Raw genomic sequence first — 17,227 nt, 5'->3', positions numbered from 1 at the left:
TTCTAAATTAATCAAAATCTGGTGTGATCATTCTTGACCTTTAGAACTGCATCATCTGTCATGGCGACACTGTCAAGAAGTTTTAGGATTAGGCTGTTGTAGTTGAACAGCTCTAGTTTTAGTTGTCATGTGGCTTAAGCGCTTTGCGCGCGCAAACAACGTGGCGTTTTGCGTGTGCAAAAGGTACATAACAGCTCCGTGTGTCAGCCGCGTATGATGCGTGGCTGCGTGATTTTCGCGCAGCCGCCGTCATTATGACACTCTGTATGTTTGGAAACAGAAAAGCACGTGGTGCTTTTCTGTTTTCATTCATAGTTTTACTGCTGTTGCGCGAATCACGCGCGTCACACGGAAGTGCTTCCCTGTGCTGCGCGTGATTTTTACGCACCCATTGACTTCAATGGGTGCTTCGTTCCTTGTTTTAAATACTTGTCCTGCTGACTCCTCTAATCTAATTGTGGGCTGAGTGCAACGTGCTGCAGCCGTTGACTCCAGGCTCCTTATACTCTGCACTGTGCCGATTTGTAGTCAGCATTGGACCTTGTTTTAACATCTATGTAGTTTGTTCTTGTTGCATAAACCTAATAAATATATTTTTTATTTTCTATTTTCAATTTTGTGAGTTGGAAAACAGGGCTTCTTTTGCCGGCAGGCAAACCAATTTTTTCAATGTAAACATATGCCCACCAACTACAAGGGTCCTTCCTCTGTATATATTGATGCACGAAAAACGCACAAATATAGGACATGTCGTGAGTTTCACGCTGCGTGAAAATCACGGACTGTCTGAACGGCCCCATTGACTAACATTGGTCCGTGCGAGGCGCGTGAAAATCACGCGCGTTGCACGGACGTATATCACGTTCGTCTGAATAAGCCCTTACATGCAACAACTTTAATAGCAACTTTAATAGATTTGTACTCGACTTGCATGCAACTTTTTTTTTGAGGCCATATGTGTTCTATTGATATATTAGTTGTGTGATAGCTTCATGAAAATCTCATGGCAGTTGCATGTTCATTGACTGCAACTGTTACGCGTGAAATTGGAGCTGTTGCACTGCAAAGAGTTTTGGTGTAGCCCAGGCCTTATAAGCGAATCTGCTGGTAGGTTGGCAAGTGTTTGAGGTCATTTCTTCAAATTGCGGAAGTGCAAAGATGTTGGCCCATCATAAACCAAAAACATCTATCCAGGGGTGTAAAATATATGGGGTGAAGATGCTGCAATCGCACTCGGTCTTTGGATCCTGATGGTGTCTAAGAGGTTCCTCTGCCCCATATTAGGAGGACAGAATTACAAATGATATGCCATGTCGGGAGCTCTGTGACAGATTTTGCATTGTATCCCAGGAGCTTCAGCTCTGCATTATTCTGTTCATCTGTGTGACAATGACATATGCGAATATCATTCCCTGTTGGGCACAGCTATCTTGCATCCAGTATTTTGCCAAAACTCAATTAACAGATTATATTTTATGAGACAAGACCAATACATGTGATTCATTCTCTGGAGAGGGTGGTTTTTCAAGTTTAGTGGGTAGCTGAAAAGGCACTTTGGCCCCCTCCTCCCACTAGACTGTAGAGGTGCCAGTGATCATGTATTGTCCTATACCTTCAATCGGTGGTCATTGCAGTATACAGATGCATGTGTGTTTATACTCATGTAATAAACCCATTACACATAAATAAAGAAACCCTGAAGTTCCCTACTCATTATGACTGAAGACCTAAGTGAGACATAAAAAAACTGATTTGATAAAAAAAATAAAAAAAATTATGGATATATCCCTAAATGATACTTGGTGGTAACTGCCATGTACACATATTACATGAGTTGTCTGGACACACAACAGTCGACTCTAGGATTATTAGTAGTGACAATTTTACTATGTTCAGTGCTAGTTCCAGAGATGTCAGAAAGTGCCGATTGTTATACTGGCACATGCTACATCTTCACTTAGAAGGACAGTACCCTTAGAGATGCATCATATGTTCGGCCAAAAAGCCAGGTGTATATATAATAATTTCATGTTAGCAAATCATTTCTACTTCTAGGGAACAGAAAATTGAATTTTGCATTTGAACTAATGTCTTTATGTATTAATTCATGTATACATTGTGATTCAGTCACATGATTTAAAAGCGACTTTTACTACCGACAACATAGTGGATGACGTAGATGGGCAACCAGTGAGAACGTGGTTCTTTGCAATAATTTGTGCTGTATTAACGTTTATAATACATAAAAACAAGACAAATGTCCACAGTATATGTTGTCATCTTAAAATTTGCATTTTATAAAGGAAATGTTCAGTAGGCGAACAGAATTTAATATTTTTGTTCAACACAGAAGTGTTTGCCAAAATTGTAGAGCCCCCGATGTTCTGTGCGGCAGTCATAGGATCGGCAGCACACGGATGCATGGTTGTCTATATTACTGAAAGTCCGTTAGGCACTTTGAGACCTTCCTTGCATCTCCACATCAGTGAACTGGGGGACATCTGTGCTTTCTGTATTGGTGATGGGTGAGATAACATGTTTAAGACGTAAGAGCATTGTGAAGAGCAGGACCAGGAGCACGGCAAGCAGGCCTAAGAATAATCCCACATACATGTACAGGTTGGAATATTTATCTGTGGTTGTAGCAGTTGCTTCTGTGGTCACTGTTGGGAACTGCTGGACGTAGATAGTTCGGTTTCCACGGAATTTTAAATAGACTTCAGTCATAGCTTGATATACTATTGTGTCGATACCAATGATGCTGTTGTAGAATTCCTGAACAAGACAATGGAGGCGTAGAAACTAATTGTGTCTGTTACAGTTATGATCAGTAATGACGTTCCCGTTGCTTATATTAATGTTTTTCAAAGTCAAACCTTTTCCATGTTCCTGAGATGCAGAATAAGCTCATACTTGTTATTGATATCAGATCCAAAATGTCTGTATTCCAAGAAATCCAGCCCAGCTAATCCACTTTATCATTATGTCTATATGGAACGTGCTAATATTTTAGTAAAATTAGAATTTGTTTCTAATATACCACAATTTTGATTTGGTCACAAATTGTCCTGTTGGTCATTGGACAGCTGATCCTGATAATGCATAGTCTTTCTTCATTAGCTGCTTTACAGGTCTTCTGCAATAAACAAAAATATATTATATTCCACAAATATTAGCCCAATATTTTCAAATGCCCAGAACTGCTTATGCACCTTCCCGTAAAATTGAGCAGTTGGCAAATCGAAGAACTGTACACCAGGGATCATATTAGTATGGCGCTAGCAGCACCTTTGTTACTTAGGCTGTTCAGTGTCATGCATCTAGTATGTGATGTGACTGCTGCGGTCACGCAGAGTGTTTAGGCCGAGTCATATGACAGGTCCTCCATATAGGAGGAGATATGCAGTGGCAGATTATCATTTAACCATCATTTTAAAAAAAAACACATTGCAGCGCGCTAGCGCCGCTAATGGGGAGGAGGGGAGGCCGGAGAGGGAATAAGGCCGCACCTTCCGCCCTGCTGCCTCTATGAGGGGGCGGCGGCGCAGCTGAAACCAGCCGCCGCCACCCCCTCCTGCACTAATTGTACCTGCATCTGTAGAATGCAGGTACAATTACAAGCATAAGTGCTGAATGGCCGCGACGTTCCGTGCCCGACCATTCAGCACCTTACAATGACGCTGATTGGCAGGGCAGAATGAGTTGTCCCGCCAATCAGCACCTTTCAACTTGTTGAAAGGCGCTGATTGGCGAGGAAGTCATTCTGCCCGGCCAATCAACGATGGTAGCGGCGCGATGACGTCATCGCACAGCGTCCATTGTTGAAGGCCGTTGATTGACGGGGCATGTCATTCTGCCCTGCCAGTCAGTGCCTTTCAACAGCGCGATGGCGTCGCTCAGCCCCAGCAGACCTGCTCAGAAGAGAGCAGGCCTGCATTGACACAGAACAGCGCGGGAGCGGGATCACGGTGAGTCAATTAAATTTTGTTGTTTTCAACTAAAAAGTGAGGGTGGCATTATCTACAGGAAGGGGGGCTATATGTGGGACACAATCTACAGTAGGACTATATGTAGGGCGCTATATGTAGAGTGCCATCTACAGGGGGCTATATGTGGGGCACAATCTACAGGGGGACTATATGTAGGGCACTATATACAGTGTGCGCTATATGTAGAGCGCAATCTACAGGGGGCTATATTTGGGGCACAATCTACAGGGGAGACTTTATGTGGGACAGAATCTACAGGGGGACTATATGTAGGGCACTATATACAGGGGGACTATATGTAGGGCACTATATACAGGGGGAGCCATATGTAGAGCGCTATCTTCAGGGGGCTATATGTATAGTGCTATCAACAGGGGGGCTATATGTGGGGCACTATCTACAGGGGGCACTATCTATGGGAGCACTATTTACAGGGGGCTCTATGGGGGCACTATCTACAGGGGACACTATCTACAGGGGGCACTATGTGTGTGTGTGGGAATCCCCTTATACATGCAACCTGCTTTGTTTCATCATGAGGCTCGAAGAACGTAAATATATAATATGCCTCTACTGTAAAATTAATTATGTATTAAAAATTACTGTGAACTGATGTGATCTATATCTGTACATGCCCTACAGCTCGGACATTTTATATGGTCACACCACTGTTTGGTGCCTATTCATATATTTTACAGTAACGTTACCTTATCTCAGTTTTATCTGTGTGATGTTAATGGTTGATATTTAACAAGCTAAGAATAATGCAATGCAATCGATAATACATTAACATTTCCGTGCGCCAGTTATGCATTCAGAATTTACAATTAATAGACTAATTTTACACATACATCTTTATTCCATGCTATGTATCGATTTTTTTCAACATATTGAAAGAAATGCACACCAATTGGTAATCCACATGGTTTGGGCCTAAAACACATTTACTCTTTATGATAGTGGAGCACCCACTTATTAGACCATCTAAATTGTTCTGGTGACACCCTCTCAGTTCACAATTTGTTAACAATGTTGACGTTGTTTTAAATGAAAGACGTACATTTTCCTTTTTATTATAACCCATAAATTTGCATCAAAAACTGCCCTATGTAAACCTGGCCTAAAGCTGCATGCATGCAACCATGTGCATTTCAACCCCCAATACAAAGTGTTTTATACAGGTTGCAATATATCCCTTCATATCTATGTGAGAATCAAGTCTTATATAGGGCATCCAATAGGGCATGCTGTATTTTTTAATGCAGACTCAGCATTAAAAACAACCCAGTGTATGCATGCCCCCACCTACAGCATGGCCACCGTACTGGGGATGCATGTGATCCGTGCTCATGTATGTATTCTGTTTAGCATGTAGCGGCTTTTGCTACAATTTGACCCAGAATGTAGGTCAGACCAATGGCCAGTTAAGTATTTATGTAGACATCATTGTGATATGTGGAATAATTTAGTATGTGTCAACCTAGCCTAAATTGAATCCTATCTTCTCCAGATGCATTCTGCGCACTGGTAATCCTGACCTAAGGCAGTCTGAGGGCGGGTTCACACATAGCGGAATTTCACTTAAATTCCGCTGCGGACACTCCGCAGCGTTAATCCGCAGCGGAGCCGTTTCTCCATTGACTTTCACTTTAATTTAGCAGTGTTCGTTTACACGATGCGTACAATTCCGCTGCGGAGCATAGGCTGCGGAGCGGAATTTGGTGTCCGCAGCATGCTCTGTCTGTTGCGGAGCAGTGGCGGACTGGTTGCGGACTCATGGCGGAATTTCTCCATTGACTTCAATGGAGAGTCAAAATTCCGCAATGAAGTCCGCAGATCTTATGTGTGCTGCGGAGCGTATTGTTTTTACTACCATGACATTTCTTCATTCTGGCTGGACCTATGTATTTCTAGGTCTACAGCCAGACTGAGGAAGTCAATGGGGCTCCCGTAATGACGGGAGCGTTGCTAGGAGACGTCTGTAAATAGTCACTGTCCAGGGTGCTGAAAGAGTTACGCGATCGGCAGTAACTGTTTCTGCACCCGGGACAGTGACTACCGATCACAATATACATGTATCTGTAAAAAAACATATAAGTTCATACTTACCGAGAACTCCCTGCGTCTGTCTCCAGTCCGGCCTCCCAGGATGACGTTTCAGTGTAAGTGACGGCTGCAGCCAATCACAGGCCAAGCACAGGCTGCAGCGGTCACATGGACTGGAGCGTCATCCAGGGAGGTCGGGCCGGATGCCGAAAGAGGGACGCGTCACCAAGACAACGGGCGGTAAGTATGAATTTCTTTGACTTTCACTAGGGAAAGTGCTGTCCCTTCTCTCTATCCTGCACTGAATAGGGAGAAGAGAAGCACTTTTCCTGCAGTCCGCAGCGGCCAGTCCGCATCAATTTTCTGCACATTTTGTGCAGATCCGCTGCAGAATCTGCAACGCAGATTCTGTGCGGCATTGATGCGGACAGTTGCGGAGGAATTCCGCCATGTGTGGTCATGCCCTGATTGTAAGATAAAGTGAAGCAGATTACTGCGTGTCTGGTTTATTCTCTTTGTCACACTGTGTGCTGGATCAATACTTTTCAGAGCAGAGTAAAGGTACTAACCATTTTTCCACACAAATAAAGGTGTCACACTATATACGCATGGCCTCCAGCTAGGTTTACTGTAAGGGATTGTCCACCAAATTTTTGGCGGACAAATAGGAAAACTAAAATTAACGATAAAAAAATTATAAGCAATATATGTTTATAGCTCGTAATAATTATATGAACAAATTAGGAACATTGACTGTGAACTGTAATATTATGATAAGTGTTTTTATTACAGGACTGGACATAAGTTTCATATTTTTACAGAATGTCTGTGAATTTACAGACAGGTGGCAACCTTTATTATCATGCTTTGTATATCCTTGCCAATAATTTAGTATAGAAGGCCTTGTGACCTAATACCTCTAATCGAACAAAGAATGGACAGAGGCAGCACTTCCAAAAAAAGCAAGAGCTATTTATTCACCCATGCGACGTTTCAGTCCAACTGGACTTTTTCAAGCACTGAAACGTCGCATGGGTGAATAAATAGCTCTTGCTCTTTTTGGAAGTGCTGCCTCTGTCCATTCTTTGTCTGCTTGATATCCAGGACCGCGGACCAGGTCTATTTGAGGCGTGCACCCACTTGCAGTCCAGTGCTGTGGAATCTTTTCGTTTTCTAATACCTCTAATGTCACAAAAGAAAGGTACCTGCGCTGTGGAGTCTAACAAATCCCTCAACCCCACTAAGGAAGGTACCCAGAATTAACCATTGCTTTAGAGAGATTACCGGTAATTTAGAGGTCTCAGTCCTAAACAATGTCTCCCATGATGAGGCTGACACAACAATGACAACATGGTCCTATACTAAACTATACATTTCCATGCATAAAAAAGGGGACCAAAACCAATGCTACCTTAGAATGCCAGCTCCCGTGGTTGCAAAAAATGCTAAATGTCTTTTAGGGTTGTGGGATAGTATGGTGGTTTCTGTATGGCTTAATACTCGCTGGTCGGTATAATCATTATATATATTGACTGCACTTTAAAGGGAGTCGTCACAAGAAAGACCCCTTTAAAGGGTTATTACCATCTTAGACATTTATGGCTCCTCCAGAATGGCAGTCCCCAGGTACGAGAGTTGCGTGACTTGCGTTCTGAAGATAGGTGCCAGAGCCGGGACCCCCATCTATTAGACATTTATGGCATATGTTGGGAATTTGCCATAAATGTCTCAGATGAGAATACCCCTTTAGTGGTGCTATTACACCTGCTGAAAGGCAGCTTCAATGCGAGTGGCATATGCCAATGATGGTGCATCTTGGCCCAATTAGCTGAAGCAGAGAGATTTCAACTCCTTTTGGCATCAAAGAGCCATGATAGCGAGTACTTTGTTAGCATATGATTTACTTTGAATTAGCGCTCCCGAATGGCTAATGTGATTTAGAAAGCGAATCTAACAAATATTCTTTCAACAACTGTGATAGATTATATTTAATGACGGTGAGCTTTTTGTGTTACACTTGTGTATGTATCCAGTGTGTATATGATCAGTTCCTGTCTCTATTTTTGGGGTGAGGTATGATTTTATTTTTATGTTATGGGCTTTTGCTGTAGGAATTTTCCATATTGTATATTAACGGCATTAATAAATGTATTTCATATTTTTCCATGTGGTCGTGATGAGTGGACTTTACTATCGGAGACCAGCATAAATGATGAAAGCTGTGACTTCAAGTGTTCTAGTCCTACCGTAATGAGAACTCAATGCTCTTTCTTTATTGATATGCTGTGGATCATTCCAAACGAGTCCACTCCTTTTCTCATTTTACAGCTCATTCCTCTATCTTTCCTGGCCTTCAGCTATGCAGTGCATTTATTATCTGCTTCATGCCGTGCGTGTTATAGACCAAGGTGCTATCGGTCAATTTTACCTCAGATTCACAGCACAAAATATGCTTGTTTTGCCAAATATAATCAAAGAATTAACATTTTAAAGAGGTTGTAAGGTTGAGACAAATCCTATATATTCCTTATTAGGATATATGGATGTAATAAAGGATGGGGGTCCCCATCAGGACATCCCTTCTATCAGCCAGAGGGCCACTTCATATAGTGTCTCTCACTTTGGATTACCGGCTCATCTGTATATTACATGGGTGAACAATTGATAATATTAAAGACCTTATGGACTAAGGGGTCCCAGAAGTTGACAGGTTCCTTTCTATCAAAAAGAGCTTGTCCAAACCAGACAACCACTATATTGAATGCTTTCTTGTGGGTGTGACTTTTTTAACCTAATCAGTCCTTGGTTTGGCTAAAAAAAGACTCACCAAAAACTGCACTTTTTGAACTTGGTCTTAAAGAGTGACTGTGAACTCTCCTGATATGTCTGTTTTAGTAAATGCTAAATTCTGAAGCATCTTTTCTTTGAACTTTGTGTTGTGTCGTTCCTCTGTTATTCCTACTGGGAATGTATGAATAAATTGACAGCTGGGTTTTACCATTTCCCATGCCAATGGGGCATATCTCTACACAGTCTGACATTATCCAATCAGTGCTGAGAGTGTCAGACTGTGTAGCGACACGCCCTAATGACAAGGATAAAAGGTAACAACCAGATGTCAATTTATTCATACATTTTTATTGAAATTGGAGAAGTACACATGCAAAAACGGCACCAAATTTCTTTACAATAGTTGGTACAATAGTAATGAGGTTAAAGGTGTTTCCTGAATCTTAAAAATCGTTAAATAGCAATAGCAATGTCACTGCTGCCGCAGTCACGTGTTGTGCATCGATGTCTACAGGTAGTATTGTAGGACATGGTAACTGGCATAAAATTAGAAAAGTAAATGTGTTTTTTTCAGAGTATTGAATACATTTCAGGGGTCAGAAAACCGCTTTAATACTGCCCCACTATCACCCTTTGTAAACCTGGCCTAACACAGCTGCTTCTACATATCAAGTTTAAAGAGGCTCTGTCACCAGATTATAAGTGTCCTATCCAGGGGCGTAACTAGGAAAGACTGGGCCCCATAGCAAAATTTTGACTGGGGCCCCCCCCCTCCACTGGGTATCATACAACCCCCCCTTGTAGATAGTGCCTCCCTATAGATTCCACCACACGCCGCCCCCCTATAGATAGCGCCATAAACAGCCCCCTGTAGATAGCGCCATACACAGCCCCCTGTAGATAACGCCTTACAGCCCCCCCTGTAGATAACATCTTACATCCCCAAATCCCCCCTGTAGATAACGCCATACAGCCCCCTGTAGATAACGCCATACAGCCCCCCTGTAGATAACGCCTTACAGACCCAAATCCCCCTGTAGATAACACCATACAGCCCCCCTGTAGATAACATCATACAGCCCCCCCTGTAGATAACGCCATACAGCCCCCCTGTAGATAACGCCATACAGACACCCCCTGTAGATAACGGCATACAGACCCCCCTGTAGATAACACCATACAGACACCCCCTGTAGATAACGCCATACAGACCCCCCTGTAGATAACACCATACAGAGTCCCCCCTGTAGATAACGCCATACAAACCCCCCCTGTAGAGAACGCCATACAGAACCCCCCCTGTAGATAACGCCATATAGCCCCCCCCAAAAGGCCTATAGTTTGTCCTACAAAAGAGATGTATCCCCTATCCACAGGATAGGGGATACATGTGTGATCGCTGGCAGCGATAAGGAGAACGGGGGACCGAAAGTCCTCCATGACAAGCCTCGGACTTCCGTCGTCTGCGCAGTTCAATAAAAATGAAAGGAGCACTGGTCACGCATGCGCACAAGCGCGACCGGGGCGCAAGTTATTTCTATGGAGCTGCAGACAGACCCCGGAAGTCCGAGGTTTGTCATGGAGAACTTCGGGGGACTTTCGGTCCCCCGTTCTCCTTATCGCTGGGCGTTCCAACGATCACACATGTATCCCCTATCCTGTGGATAGGGGATGCATGTCTTTTGTAGTAACAACCCCTTCAGTGGCGTCGCGCTGTAGCGGCCATAGCGGCTGCTATCAGAGACTCCGGCCATGGGAAGGGGGGCCTGTGCCGGCTGCTATAGCAGAAGTTACGCCACTGGTCCTATCTTCTACATAATCGGATCGGCGCTGTAATGTAGATGACAAAAGTGGTTTTTATTTGGAAAAACAATCATTTTTGAGCAAGTTATGACCAATTTTAGATTTATGCTAATTAGTTTCTTAATAGACAACTGGGCGTTGTACAGAGGAGTGACCAATCAGTGACCAATCAGCGTCATACACTTCTCATTGTTCCAGCCCATTGTTACAGTGTGATTGTGCAGTGAAAGAAGCTGGGCTGGAAGAATGAGAAATGTATGATGCTGATTGGTCAGCGTCATACACTCCTCTATACAACGCCCAGTTGGTAAAAAGTAAAAACACGCCCAGTTGTCTATTAAGAAACTAATTAGCATAAATCGAAAATTGCTCATGACTTGCTCAAAAATGTTTGTTTTTCAAAATAAAAACCACTGTTGTTATCTACATTACAGCGCCGATCAGATTATGTAGGAGATAGGGCACTTATAATGGGGTGACAGAGCCTCTTTAAGTAGGTGAACATAATACGATGTCTTGTGATCCATACTTTTTGTATTTATTGTCATTTATTGCTACATTTCTAAGGTATTTGTAATACTTTTAATCAATGTTCAGACGTTAAGGATTTCATGAGGATTTGGATGCGCAGTCTGTGCCTAAATCCGCAACAAATCTGCTGACATTCCACATCCAATGCAAGTAAATGGGGTCTTTGTAACTCCATTAACATGACCCGGAAAAAAATCAGCATGGAAAAAATCCACAGCATGTTCATTACTGCAGCGGATTCCGCATAAAAAAGCCACAGATTAGCGCCATTCAATACAATTAGGCTAATACACATGCAGGTCCGCTGGCACATCTGCGGCGAAAATCCGAGTTTCCGTCCCTGATTTATGCTGCAGATTTTCAGAAAATGTAAATATACCCTTAAGATACATATATGAATTGTCTTGAAGAAATGAATGTAAGGTTACACTTTGTTCATGTAGACCACAATGCGTTTCGCTACCTCTAAGCATATATTGTGTTCCTAGTGTCCGTTTTGCTATCGGCTTTCTCGTTGATCTGAGACGCTATGTTTGTTCTATGCTCTCATTTAATATTCTTCACAGAATAACTTCAGGAGTCACTTGGGGATTGTGAGTAAATCAATGACTGAGCACGTTGCAGCTCAGGTTCGGGGACTGTATGTGTGTGATTAGAGGGCAGAGTTTACAGGGAATACAGAGAGAATCTCATCAAAAGCTAAGAGCTCTTTGAAGCTTTGATTCTCAGCTATTGACTAGTTATGAAGCTCGAGCTCCAAAGATGAGCAACAAAGCTATATACAGGGTGGGCCATTTATATGGATACACCTAAATAAAATGGGAATGGTTGGTGATATTAACTTCCTGTTTGTGGCACATTAGTATATGGGAGGGGGGAAACTTTTCAAGCTGGGTGTTGACCATGGCGGCCATTTTGAAGTCGGCCACTTTGTATCCAACTTTAGTTTTTTCAATGGGAAGAGGGTCATGTGACACATCAAACTTATCGAGAATTTCACAAGAAAAACAATGGTGTGCTTGGTTTTAACGTTACTTTTATTCTTTAATGAGTTATTTACAAGTTTCTGACCACTTATAAAATGTTTTCAAAGTGCTGCCCATTGTGTTGGATTGTCAATGCAACCCTCTTCTCCCACTCTTCACACACTGATAGCAACACCGCAGAAGAAATGCTAGCACAGGCTTCCAGTATCCGTAGTTTCAGTTGCTGCACATCATGTATCTTCACAGCATAGACAATTGCCTTCAGATGACCCCAAAGATAAAAGTCTAAGGGGGTCAACTGGCCCACGATGACCAATCCACTTTCCAGGAAACTGTTCATCTAGGAATGCTCGGACCTGACACCAATAATGACATAAATAACTCATGAAAGAATAAAGTAACATTAAAACCAAGCACTCCATTGTTTTTCTTGTGAAATTCTCGATAAGTTTGATATGTCACATGACCCTCTTCCCATTGAAAAAACTAAAGTTGGATACAAAATGGCCGACTTCAAAATGGCCGCCATGGTCAACACCCAGCTTGAAAAGTTTCCCCCCTCCCATATACTAATGTGCCACAAACAGGAAGTTAATATCACCAACCATTCCCATTTTATTTAGGTGTATCCATATAAATGGCCCACCCTGTATATATATATATATATATATATATATATATATATATATATATATATATATATATATATATATATATATATTAAAATGACAGCACACTATATAAGCATTGAAGAAGCCTGTCATAGTGTGTAAATATCAGATAGAATGGAAAGTCACAGTTTTGTCTTCAGGAAAGGGATGATCAAGGGTGAAATATGGGGAGGATGCTGCGCATTTGTGGAATAGAAGACATGTCTCATTCCCGTCATAGTAACACAGTTGTGTCTGAGAAGACTGCCTATTTATAAAAAGAAAATGTAAATTCGGACTTCACCTTTGTGATAGTAAGGCAAGTCATGTCATCATTCCAGAACTGATGACATAATCCCTTCTGTCAGACTGAAATTATGACATAATACACAGCAGGGTGCCCTGACTTAACTTTCTCCTATGATCAATATAATTTGTTATAAATTGTATTCCTTGTTTGGTTCATGGTCTTTACTTGAATTTGATCCAAGTTTCCAACTCAAGTGTTCGTCTGACCTATGAGTCAGTATTGTCCGTGGACTAACTCAATTTTTCATTGGTCATTTAATCTGATTTTCTGAGCTAGCCCATATATACACACCTCTGTGCTTAAAGGGGTTGTCCACTTTGAACAATCCCTACTAGTTGAAAAGGGTCCCAGGACAATATACTGATCACAAAAGGTCCCCCTGGTAGGAACCCAAGCAATCCGCTGTAATTTGCGTGATAAAATGCAGCACTACCACAGGGAAAAATTAGCATTACACAGTGTCCATTAATATGAATGGGTTGTCTAATACTGGACATGTCCTCGAGAGCGAACCCCTATCTTTGTAGCCGCTCTCCACTTCGGCCATGAGATAAAGATTCTGAACAGCGGATCCCCATTATTAACTCTGAATCCCCTAAGAGGGTATATGATAATGGGCTTTCTAAATAAGACAACCTCTTTAATTAATATGGTCTTAGTATGCCATTCATGAATGTAAATGTGTTCTTCAAGACATTTTATTGTAGAAATTCAGACATCCTGCATTAATGTGCTCTGAATTAATTTCTTATTTTTATTTTCTATCTATAGTACTCATTGTGGTATCACGTGTTATCTGTGCTCTTCCATAGGATTGCAGGCAAATTTACTGTAAAATTAGGACCCAGTAGTTGAGAATGATGAACAAAAGAAACTCTAAAATAACAAGTTTGGTTCTGCTACATCTATCAATATATTCTATATAAATATCTAATAACAACTGCACCTGAACTTCAGTATACACCGTGTTCCAAATTATTATGCACATTGGATTTAAGTGTCATAAACAATTAATTATTCGTTTTTCAATTAAACTCATGGATGGTATTGTGTCTTAGGGCTCTTTAGATCATTGTAATCAATCTCAGACACCTGTGATAATTAGTTTGCCAGGTGTGCCCAATCAAAGGAAAACTACTTAAGAAGGACGTTCCACATTATTAAGCAGGCCACAGGTTTCAAGCAATATGGGAAAGAAAAAGGATCTCTCTGCTGCCGAAAAGCGTGAAATAGTGCAATACCTTGGACAAGGTATGAAAACATTGGATATTTCAAGAAAACTTAGGCGTGATTATCGTACTGTGAAAAGATTTGTGGCTGATTCAAAGCACAGACGGGTTCGTTCAGATAAAGGCATAATGAGGAAGGTTTCTGCCAGACAAATTAATAGGATTAGGAGAGCAGCTGCTAAAATGCCATTGCAAAGCAGCAAACAGGTATTTGAAGCCGCTGGTGCCTCTGGAATCCCGCGAACCTCAAGGTGTAGGATCCCCCAGAGGTTTGCAAGTGTGCATAAAGCTATTATTCGGCTACCCCTAAATAATGCTCACAAGTAGAAATGGTTGCAGTGGGCTAAGAAATAAATGAAGACTAATTTTCAAACCGTGTGGGTGCCGTGCAACCCTGGATGGTCCAGATGGATGGAGTAGTGGATGGTTGGTGAATGGCCACCATGTCCCAACAAGTCTGCAACGTCAGCAAGGAGGTGGCAGAGTCATGTTTTGGGCTGGAATCATGGGGAGAGAGCTGGTAGGCCCCTTTAGGGTCCCTGATGGTGTGAAAATGACCTCTGCAAAGTATGTAGCGTTTATGACTGACCACTTTCTTCCGTGGTACAAAAAGATGAACCTTGCCTTCCATAGCAAAATTATCTTCATGCATGACAATGCACCATCTCATGCTGCAAAGAATACCTCGGTGTCATTGGCTGCTATGGGCATAAAAGGAGAGAAACTCATGGTGTGGCCCCCATGTTCCCCTGACCTCAACCCTATTGAGAACCTTTGGAGCATCCTCAAGAAAAATATCTATGAGGGTGGGAGGCAGTACACATCAAAACAGAAGCTCTGGGAGGCTATTCTGACAACCTGCAAAGATATTCAAGCAGAAACTGTCCAAATACTCACAAATTCAATGGATGCAAGAATTGTGAAGGTGAGTGATATCAAAGAAGGGGTCCTATGTTAACATGTAACTTGGTCTGCTAAGTTTTTTTTTGATTGATAGAGCTTTTGATTTCTGTAAATATGGCCTCCTGATGCTGCAAATTCAACAAATTACCATTTTAGTTCTCTTTACAACCTTTAAAATGTTTTGATCTCTGTTGTGCATAATAATTTGAAACAGTGCATTTTGAGTTTTTTACTTCTAAAAAAAAATCTGTTATCATTAGGAGATTTGTTCAATAAAATTCGCATTATACTCCAACGGTTGATGGCTTGAAGATTATACCGACTGTCATTTGCATCGACTATTTAGGAAAATCAGCGAAAAATAACATTTGCATAATAATTTGGAATGCGGTGTATTTGTAAGGCTAGGCTCAAACCACGCATGTTCACCATGACCAGTATGGGTATTAACCTATTTCCGCTGCAGCCATTTTTCGGATTTTCATTTTCGCTTTTTCCTCCCCACGTTCCAAAAGCCATAACTTTTATATTTTTCTATCAATAAACCGTATGATGGATTGTTTTTTACGGGACGAGTTGTAGTTTATCATGGCACCATTTAATGTACCATATAATGTACTGGGAAACTGGAAAGCAAAATCTTGCGTTCACTGTGCAATGAAAATGACATGTTAACTCTGTTCTGTAGATTAATATTACTGCGGCAATACCAAATTGATAAAGTTTTTTTGTTTTACTACTTTTACAAGAAAAAAAATTCCTTAAAAAAAAATAGTATTGTGTCGCCACATTCTGAAAGCCATAACTGTTATTTATCAATCGTTTGCGCGGTGTCAGAGATATTTTTTTGCGGGGCGAACTGTAGTTGCTATTGGTACCATTTTGGGGTACATTTTGATCACTTTTTATTGCTGGAGGCAGGGCTTAATAGGAGTACAAAGATGGCAGACCTGGGGCCTTTATTATATGGCAGACATGGGCCACCCTCCTCATTCTAACGGCTTAGATGCCGCGGTCGCTATTGACGCAACATCTAAAAGGGTTAAACATGCGGGATCCCACTCGTTACATCAAAGTGTCGGCCGACACCCGTGTAATATGGAACGGGTTAAACCTGTGGGCCCCCTCCATACTTCACCTTCCCGGCTATGATGTAAGTAAACGTCAAATATCTGGCATGGGTTAAAGGGTTATTCCTTTCACAGAAATTGATGGCATGTCGCTAGGCTATGCCATCACTTTCTGATCTGTGGGGATCTAAATGCTAGGAGATATTAGGGGCTGCAGGGCTGTTTCAGCGTCCCCTCACAGTCATGTTACCAGGAGAGTGGCTGAGTGGGAAAAGAGTGAAGGGTTGCCGCACTAAAGCAGCGCTGCGTCCCCTTCAGTCTAAGGGTATGTTCACACGGCTTATTTACGGACGTAATTCGGGCGTTTTCCGCCTCGATTTACGTCCGAAAATGCGGCTCGATAGCGTCGGCAAACATCTGCCCATTCATTTGAATGGGTCTTACGATGTTCTGTTCCGACGGTCATTTTTTTTACGCCCCGCTGTCAAAAGGCGGGGCGTAAAAAAGACGCCCACGTCAAAGAAGTGCCTGTCACTTCTTCAGACGTAAATGGAGCCGTTTTACATGGACTCCATGGAAAAATAGCTCCATTTACGTCCGTAAGGGACGCAGCGAAAAGCGCCTCAACATGCCATTACGGCTGAAATTACAGAGCTGTTTTCTCCTGAAAACAGTACCGTAATTTCAACCGTAACGGACGCTGCCGTGTGAACATACCCTAAGGATCAGTTGACATTCTAGCAGTTAGACACCATGCACACGACCGTGGCCGTAATTCTGACCCGTAATTGCGGGCACGGACGGCTGCAGACAGCCATCCGCATTTACGGGCCGTGCTCCCATTATAAAGTATTGGAGAATGGTCCGTAAAATAAAAGAATAGGACATGTCCTATTTTTTTTTTGGAAAGTTTCTACGGC

General features: G+C 42.1%; 1 protein-coding gene across 1 annotated transcript in view; it reads right to left on the bottom strand.

The window, feature by feature from the left end:
• Nucleotides 1-723: 723 nt before the first annotated feature.
• Nucleotides 724-17,227, bottom strand: part of SERTM2 (serine rich and transmembrane domain containing 2) — a 29,988-nt gene continuing 13,484 nt past the window's right edge. The window contains exon 2 of the mRNA XM_075834349.1: nt 724-3,136. Within this exon, the coding sequence (XP_075690464.1) occupies nt 2,449-2,727 (279 nt within the window). The 5' untranslated portion in view covers nt 2,728-3,136 and the 3' untranslated portion in view covers nt 724-2,448. The remainder of the gene's footprint in view (nt 3,137-17,227) is intronic.

This window comes from Rhinoderma darwinii, chromosome 8 (assembly GCF_050947455.1).
Source record: "Rhinoderma darwinii isolate aRhiDar2 chromosome 8, aRhiDar2.hap1, whole genome shotgun sequence".
Classification (NCBI taxonomy): Eukaryota; Metazoa; Chordata; class Amphibia; order Anura; family Rhinodermatidae; genus Rhinoderma; species Rhinoderma darwinii.
The sequence above is the reverse complement of the archived record's forward strand: the minus strand, read 5'-3'. Positions and strand labels throughout refer to the sequence as shown.